The sequence below is a fragment of the Buceros rhinoceros genome, unplaced genomic scaffold (genome assembly GCF_000710305.1).
Source record: "Buceros rhinoceros silvestris isolate BGI_N320 unplaced genomic scaffold, ASM71030v1 scaffold34528, whole genome shotgun sequence".
NCBI classification, from domain to species: Eukaryota; Metazoa; Chordata; class Aves; order Bucerotiformes; family Bucerotidae; genus Buceros; species Buceros rhinoceros.
This window is the reverse complement of record NW_010425853.1, coordinates 30725-39765: the sequence shown is the minus strand read 5'-3', so window position 1 is coordinate 39765 and position 9041 is coordinate 30725. Positions and strand designations below refer to the sequence as shown.

The 9041-nt window shown below is 40.8% G+C and overlaps 1 protein-coding gene across 1 annotated transcript in view; it reads right to left on the bottom strand.

Annotated features, from left to right (window-relative positions):
• Nucleotides 1-311: 311 nt before the first annotated feature.
• SSFA2 (sperm specific antigen 2) overlaps nt 312-9041 on the bottom strand; it is a 32937-nt gene continuing 24207 nt past the window's right edge. Inside the window, exons 13-16 of the mRNA XM_010141283.1 lie at nt 8204-8269; nt 7115-7528; nt 926-1050; nt 312-528 (exon numbers count right to left, since the gene is read on the bottom strand). Coding sequence (XP_010139585.1) covers nt 940-1050; nt 7115-7528; nt 8204-8269 — 591 coding nt within the window. The 3' untranslated portion in view covers nt 312-528; nt 926-939. The remainder of the gene's footprint in view (nt 529-925; nt 1051-7114; nt 7529-8203; nt 8270-9041) is intronic.

The following is a 9041-nucleotide window of genomic DNA, read 5'->3' as shown; positions in this document are numbered from 1 at the left end:
CAGAATCATTTCCTTCTTTTGAAGTGGCACCAAGTAACAGCAGTGGAAACCATTATTGGTTGTTTCAAGCTCTTAAAGTGGATCAGTTATTGCACAATAAATACCTCATAGAGGTCAGTGTTTTGGGGGGGAGGGGTTTATTGTGGGTTTGGTTTTTTTTTCGTAAAAAAAGCTAGGCTGAAAGCATGTGTGTTATTTATAAATTTGTTATGTCTGGAAATCTTCAAGTTTCATGATGCATCATTAGACAAATTAGCTACATAAAAATTTACAGCAGGGACACAGAAATAAATACAAAACCTTCCAGAGACACAGTTTTCTTGATGCTTTAAGGAAAATAACAAACTAGTTAAAGTGTCTAAGTCTTTATAGGTGAACTCAAGGAAAGGTACACATCATCGAACCAAGCGTTGAATACAGTAGCCTATCTCAGCAGCTTTATCATCTCCTGAAGCAAAAATACTTGACATTTTTGCCAGCGTATGCCACCCAAAGCAGAATCCCATAGCATTTCGGACTACATCCAACCTTGCAGGAAAAAAAAAAAAGCAAGACAAATATCCAAATTAGATTTTTGGAAGTCTGCTTGTTATGCTTAAGCATGTATTTTGATAACATTCATATCTAAGACAGGCAAACTAGTGAAATCATCTCACGTGACGCATTTACATGAAGCCATCACAGAACACACTGAAAACAGAACTCAAGGACTGCTGCATGAAAGCTGACACTAGAATGGGCCAAACTATAAACCAGTTGATTTTCCAAAGCTATCTGGGATCACCAGTATCCTCTGTATTTAATGAACTTCAATTCTGATCACTTATGTTTCAAGAAGAAAATGCAAAAAAAGCAAGGTTTAAGCTAACAATGATGTTTCCTATGATAAAATAAAATCTGGTTCTGGCAGATTCCCAAAGATTACCTGTAGTACCAGTTTCATGGCTGTGTATCTTGTTTTGCAGTTCCAGATCTGCTTTGGGGTGATACAGCTGCTAACAATCCACTGACTATTTCTCGTCTTATTTCACCAACAATAGATTCCTTGATCTGAAAGGGATTAGCCAAAGTTTTAAGGTCAGTAAGTTATATAACCAGTGGATAAAACTAAACAATATTGCAGATATGTTTGACACTATCAACCTATGAAAATGTACGCCACCAAAACCTCAAAAATGTCATGGAAAAAACATAACAGGGTTTCTCTTGTAAAAACAACTGTAATTTTAAAGTTCTTGTTAATCGTATAAATGCAAACTAAGCTGGTTTTATTTTTCCGGATGGTAAATTTACCTGTGTTTTACACTTAAGATAACTGGATTTATGTTAAGGAAAAATACGTCTCAAAGTATGCAAAGTTCAGAAAACAGGACACATACATCGAAAGCTTTTTGACATTAGTTGTTACCTCTTGAAAAGTAAGGCAGGACTGATCTGCCTCACAAATGGATTACACAGTAGGAAAGGTCCAAATCCTCTTTTTACATAAATCAAAAGGAGGTGAATCCTAACAACATGCTTTCACAACAGCAAAGACAAACAGAACTTCAACAATTGCTCGAATCATCAGCTGGCCACTGGGATGCATTCTGTGCCAGCACAGACTATTTTTCAGAGGATTGTGACAAAGCATTTACCCATTAAGTTTTACGTAAAACAAACCCAGGAGTTACTACTAGCAGGCACCTGGGGGTGGCTGAGGCTGGAACAAAGGAAAGGCAGAGCACTGATGGCTACAGTAAAGTAGGCAAAGGAGAAAAGGAGGCCAATCAGTTCTACAAGAGCAAATTATGCCAGAAAGGAGCAGGGCATGACAGAGAAAAAATAATATGGGCTGCTCACAAGTATGAGAGATCTTTGGCACCAATTAATTTTTTTGGATTATCTTGAGTAATGACTAACAAGTCAGATGTGGTTCCAAGGAGAGAGGAAGACAATGGTGAGAGTGTGTAGGGGGATAAGAGCCAGAGCCCAGCCGTGGGGTCAGTCACAGAAGCACTCCTCAGCCCAGTTAAGCAATACAGTTTCCTTTTTCCTATGAAAAGGTCAAATATTTTTCTGGCACAAATAACTGCTCTTAGTATTCTAAAGAAAATACTAAAGAAAATAGGGTCACTTCAAAGCAGCTTTCAAGTGCCTGAGTAGCTGTAATGAACAGCAAACTTGATGACAAAAAAAAAGACAAAATCTCGAATCCCTATTTTGCCAGTAACAAACCCCTTCATGTTCTGATGCCCCACCAATACCATAGGAATAGTTTTTACTCAAACCCAGCCTTCCCAGAGGCCCCGCCACGTTTGCGTAGCACTCTCAACTTACAAGTTTCCCCTTTTCCTGGTGCGTCAAAAGGATTAAGCAACAACGTCAGAAGGGTGGCAGCAGCATTAGCAAAAGATTATTTATCCCTTGTTCTACTGGCAGGCAATTCAATCCCTAAACCATTAATGGCAAAGTTCCTCATTTCATTGCTACTTTGCAGCAAGCAGAAATTCAGAGACTATAATATTGGGAAACATGCTCGCAGTTGGGTTGTTTGCTGATTAACTGACAAAAGAAAAGCCAGTGTGTAACAGGACCTGATTTACTGACAGCTGCAAGTTCTGAGGATGTCTATGCCGATGCACACACAAACGTACAAAGCTTTAGGACTGCTGTCAATGCAGTAAGGGCTTTGTGATTTAGAAATGCAGGCACAGGGAAACCTGCCACACAGCAGCCTGGCTGTCCAGCATGCTACTGTCGTAAGACAGTCCTGTGCTGCACTCTCTGCTTTTCCTGTCCAGTATCACACAGGGTGAGTCTGCAAGCATGCTACAAAACAAGTCATTCTGTGCCCTTCTCTTGACGGATAGACAAAAATAAACCTCACTTTCCAAAGAAAACTGATAAAAGCTGCCCAAATTAGCAAGTAAATGGTCTAGCATGACAGAGAGTCTTGTGGCAAGGTGAAGACTGGAAGGGAAGCTGCTCCTGTTCTATTCTCAGCTCTTGCAACAATTTCTGGCTTGACGTTGCTGGATCACTTGAGCCCTCCGCTTCTCACCTTCCTGCCTGGATGACAACAAGGCCATTCTCCGCTGCTTCTTTTCACTGCCACTGCTTCCTCCCTTCTTTCCAGATTCATCATGGTCATTTCTGAGTGGAGAGTGTGGCATTGACTCCTGCAGTGACTCATCCTGCATGTGCGTCATGACAATGACCGATATTTGCCTTTTTCATTACAAATTATTTAGGGCAAGGTGTGCCTTCCATTTGCTCTGCAGAGGACAGCCCACTGCCAAGGCTTCCTCCGTACAAAAGTCAGAAAGAAGTCAATGAACTCTCCGCCAGTATTTTCAGCTGCTCAATGAAAAATTGAATCATTTGAAAGAGCAGAGGACTCTTTCAGTTTGGCACAGAACTCTTTTCAGTTATGGTACACACACTACATTGACATAACCCTAATATTCAATACTGCATTAATAACACAGTACCACATTCATAGATAGTTTTACTATATCAACCCAGTCATCTTTCTCCCTATGAAAGAATTACCATTACTGTAATATTATGTTGCTGCTAAATAATTAACTGATTTGAGAGTGGCATGTGCCACAGTGGCAATTCTGGACATGGGTGTTCTTCACCTACTGATGGAAAATGGGCATGAGGTTTTTCACAGTCCTCATACTCCTGATCCAAGGTGTGTTTTCTGTAATTACAAGTATAATTTTCTACTCTATTTTCTTCTTGTACCACTTCTTCATGGCAGCACCTGGTAAGTTTTTATGCTCAAGATAGTGAGGAACCCAATGCCTGCACAAGAGAAGTATGAACAACCAACAGAAATTATTGATCAAGACTGAGATAACATGGATTTGAATGGAAAATGGAAGATTCTCTTTGGCCCATAAAGACCCATTACAGGTGCTTACAACAGATGTTAACAGGAAAATCATACATTTCTTTAAAGTATAAATTAATTAAATGTCATTCACATTGGAGAACTGTTCACAAAAATAAAACCTGCATTGTTCTTTAAGAAGAAAGATTTTTAAACTATTGCATCTTTTGAACTGCGGAAGAGGAGAATGAGAGGGCTTGGTGGCACTCCCAGTAACGTGGTGACCCACGAGTCAGGCAGTAAGTGATTCATGGGATACTCCAGTGGAGATCAGGCTGTATTTTCATCACAACAAGAGGGCCACTGTTTCGCATTTTAACATTTCACTCTGTTGAATGTTTTTCCATGAGAGTTAGTCCATTAATGCTAGAAGTTAACACCATCGGTTTTTTTTAATGTCAGCATATCGTTACAGGTCAAAGCTCACAGGCTTTACAGCCCACCAAGGCATATTCTGAAACACTGCCTGACTTTTCTTTCCCCAATACAAGGTCATGCAGCTACAGAAAATGGGAGGAATAAGCAAGGGTTTAACATTTGTGAGAGCACACATCAAGAATCCATTCTACCAGACTTCTTTCTTTTGACAACAAAACCGGAATTCCTTTGCTAACAACAAGGCTAGCTAAGGAAGACACATTTCAATTTACGGTCTGTTTTAGCTCTTACAAAATACAAGAGATTTTCCTGACTAGTATTTAATAGCATATTCTGGCTCTGCAAAAACTACCAGGTGTTTCAAGCCAATGCATCTTCACTTAGATCTCTGAAACTTCCCATGCTAGGAATCTGGGCCGATCCTAAACAGGCTGCCAGTGAAGTTAAACTGAGGGACAATCTCTCTGTGTGCTCAAATATTTACAAAGTGAATCAACTGGAGTTATTTGCTGACTACTCAACTTTGAATAGTAGCCTCTCAGTTCAGTGTGGATTCTTTCAGCATTACAATGTCCTCAGTGCCACCAACCCAAAGAACAATCTCTGTACAGAGCACACATATTTATTTGCTACCAATTAATGAAGTTAAAGAGGGACTTTCACAAAAGTTAACCTCAGAGAAAATATTGACTGAAATAACTGTACTTTGACTACAGCTCCCTTTATGTCTCTGCTGCTTTTACAGTACAATTGAATTACAGCTCTCTCCTTCCTCTCAGTTTCTCCTTTAGCAAGCCTCCACCACAACACCACTCCTCTGACATGCCGGTTTTTACAGAGGGGCTGGAAACAAATGCAATATCCTGGCTTAACTTCAGAATTGACAGAAAATTGCAAAAAGTCATAAATATCTCATGTGCAAGTATTCTCTAAGCATTAGGCAAGGAATCTCTTTAAGAAGGCATGAAAGGAAAAAATAGAACAGAAAGAGAAACAATTTGGGACGTCTGTGAGTATTTTATGACATCTGCAAAACAAGGCCTTTCCCAAGACTTCTTCAAACCTTACTCTAGCTACTTTAGAGAAGATGGCAGTAAGAGGGCGGTGGAGAGGGAAGACACTTGAAAATTGAATACTTGTCCCCATGCCTCATTCATTCCTTTGCTTTCAGAGAAGAGGTGTAAAGTTGCAGCATCCCAAGCTCCACTGTTAAGATCAGTGATGGCCAGGTGTTTAGCTCCTAATGCTGAGCACAGTAATTACGAGGTCATTGGCCTGGTGGTCCGTAACTCATCCCACTGACTACAATGGGGCTACTGATGGGGTAAAGCAGTATCCAGCATCATGAGGCTACTTATTGAAAGCTGGTCTCCATGTCACCTCACTGACTTCATCCTCTTTTAACACCAGCAGTTCACTGACAGTTAATGCTTGTGGCTATGGATTATTCTTAGCACTCTCAGCTCTCATTATTTATGGAGTTACCCACAGGTAAACAAAGTAAATATCTTCACATGCTTCCAAGCATCTTCTGCAAGAACACTTCTTAGTAATGCTCTACAGCTTCACAATCACACTGTGCAAGTGTAAAGTGCCCACAAAAGGCAAAGCCCACAGTGAGTCAGCCCAGAAGTCATCTCCGCTTTGCAGACAGACTCAGCAGAGTCCTGTGGTCAGAAGATGAGTAAAAGGATACCTTATGATCCCATACACTCTACCTCTTTCCACACTGAGAGAAGGCAGCTGAAGGTGTGGCAAAGGATTCTTCTGGGATTACAGCTCCTGTTTTACCATGAGATGAGAGGTCTGCCTCTCATCTGTTTTAAAGACAAAACTAAGGCTAAGTTGGTTCCAGTTATTCACAGCCTCAATGCAAGCGGACCTCAATAGTTCCGCAGCATTACAGCCTGGCCTGTTGTACAGTCCTGAGCATGACACCTCTCCTGGCCTTTCAAGTGGTTTATGGCAGAGCCATAAAAAGCTATAAGGGACAAGCTAAAAGCTAAGGGTCCAATGACCCTCAGCTAAAGGCTAAATGGTCTCTTCTCCAGTGAGGAGAGGGAATAAAACCCACAGGTTCTGAATCCCCATTTCTGTATTCACAGCAGAGAGCTCGCTCCACTTTCTCAGGGGCACTGCTTTCGAGAACAAGAAGTTTCTTTTGCTTCCTTCTGCCGTTTATACTACTTGCAGTAAGGCTTTCTGTCATGCCACTGAAAAGCAAAACACGCAGTTTTAGTCCTGTTTTTTAACCTGGCCCACAGGAAAAACAACCAAGCACCCTTCACTTTTATTGACTGCCAATAAAACTTGTCCAACAGCACTGGTCCAACACCAGTCTTCAAGTCTGAAATAACTTCTCATCTGACTTCAGTCAGCTTCACTTACACTCCTTACTGGTTTGGAGTAGAGAGACTGGGAAAGTATTTTTAACATTTACTACAGAGTTGTTTCAGAATCAGTATTTCATAAATCGAATTAACTCCAACCCAGCATTTTAGCAAGCAAACATGGCAGAGAAATCTTCACTTGGGAATCTGAAATACTGCTGCTTAACCAAGTAGGAGAGATGGCAAATTCTTTCTCACCCAGACTTCTAGTAGCAAGAAGCTATTAATTTACATGCTACCTACTGTCACTGAAAAAATTGTCTACTGCTTTGCACAAGAATACCTGCAGCTTGAACATCTAGTGACAAGCTCTGAGCCTTCAGAAATAGTACAGTAACGGTATGGAGCCTTGGCTTGAGACGAAAGAGAAAAAACCCAGTGGCCAAGAGTTACAGATAGCCTGTCTTAAGGTTACCGTGAACACTCTTTGAACACCCTAGATGTCAGCCCCTCCACTCCTCACCTCCCGTATGACTTGCTGCAGCTCTTCCTGCTCCACAGTTTTGTGGATTTCTTCAACTGAAGGCATGAGAGGGACTTTTTCAAGTTTGTGTTCCACCTCTGGCTTAGAGTCTGCAAGCTCCTCAGAGCTTTCCACCTGCTGTGCAGTGCCTGCTCTCACTGGGGGAGTTGGTGTTAAGGCAACAGAGGCTCGGTATAACCTCTTGCTTTGACTCTTAGACCTTCCTGTTAGCTCAGAGAATCCAACACCAGCTTTTCGACCTGCAGGACCGGAGCACACTGAAGAAGAATCAGAGTTTCCATGGGAGAATATGGACTCTGTACCCTCTGCTGGGAGAGTTTCCAATCCAAGATCTCCCAGTCCTAAACCCAGTTCAGACTTCAGAAATGACTGCTCTCGAATAAGTTCAGAGACCTAAGGATTCAGAAAAGAAACAGTCCTGATTAAGCATATAAAAAAGTCATGTATAGACACAACTATGCTTTCTTGTTATTTATTCAGTGACTTACTCATTCTCTCCATGTAACAAATTCAGCTATAAAATAAATATATGCTTTGCCTTTATGACTGCAACAACAAGGATCATAAAAAGGAATGGGCATTTTTTAAAAGCCAACATAAATACGAATGATGGCAGTTCCCCAAGCCGCTGACTTTTGCAATACGGATGCATCCTGCCAGAGCTATTGAGAGACACACGTAAAGGCTTGATTTTATTTCTCTTTGCTAAAACAATTCAAATTTGTTATTTCCTTTCCACAGTCTTTGACAAACATGTTTTCAATAGCATAAAATGCACAGAAAAGTAAGAAATAATTTTCCCTAGAAAACCCACCATGTAGTCATTTTATCAACTAAATGCAAACATCATCTCACTTCTACATATTCCTCTTAAAAACAAACAAGAGGTCACAGCTACTCACATCTAAGGTTAAATTTGCTTAAGGGAAAATGCAGCTGTTCTCAACAGAACTGCTCAAGCGAGTCAAGTATTTCCAAGATTATGTGTTAAATGAATCTCTTGCAACGTTTTTTAAGAAATCCCTTCCTGGTTCTTAGCGAAACATACGGCACACAATAATTACTTACTGGTTCAATGACATTCAATGGAGAAGGGCATGACAGATTATCAGCACTTCTACTTCCATACATACCCTGAAAAATTAAGTCAAGTTAATGTATTAAGGATTTTTTTAGAGCTGTCAGAAGCTAATACATAAATACGCCATGTCTCAGACAACTTTCTATAAAGCAGAAACTTGGAAACAGGAAGCAAAGCTGATTGGAGAAAGTTTATTTCAGTCATTTCTAAAGCTGGCCCTCTTCCATAAAAGGATTTACAAATAAAAAGATATTTATATGGTTCAAAGAAAGCAAGTTTGGCTTGGGATCACAGTAATACCACGTTTTCCTGTTCTCAGGTTTCAATTTTTTTTCCCATGACAAAATACTGAAGAGGAAGATGTGGGCTGTGCCTGTGTTGCTTCTGCAGAAGAGGATTGGCTAAGAGGAACGAAACCCAAGAAGAACATATGATACTCTTTGTGCTTCTTTTGTTTGGCTGATGATGGAATTGCAGCATAAAAAAGAGGAACAGTCTTCTGCTGAATGAAAACAGAAGAGAAACTATATCGCCATGCCACCAATAAACATATGCAAATGTCTCTTTTATCCCCCTCCTCTTGTGCTCAGGGGAGCGTTTGTGGGAAGAGAGCTGCTCCCACTGTTTGGTGGGGAGCCACACGTTCATCTGAAGGAGCTACAAAAGACAATGGAGGAAAAAACTGAAGATGACGACTGGATTTTCCTGTTTCTTTGTTCCACGGATTGGCAGAGCCAGAGGGGAAGCACACCCCATTTCCTGGGAGAGAAACACTGTGCCTTTCTCATCTCTCTACCATCATTTCACGAGTAAGAAAATCAGCGT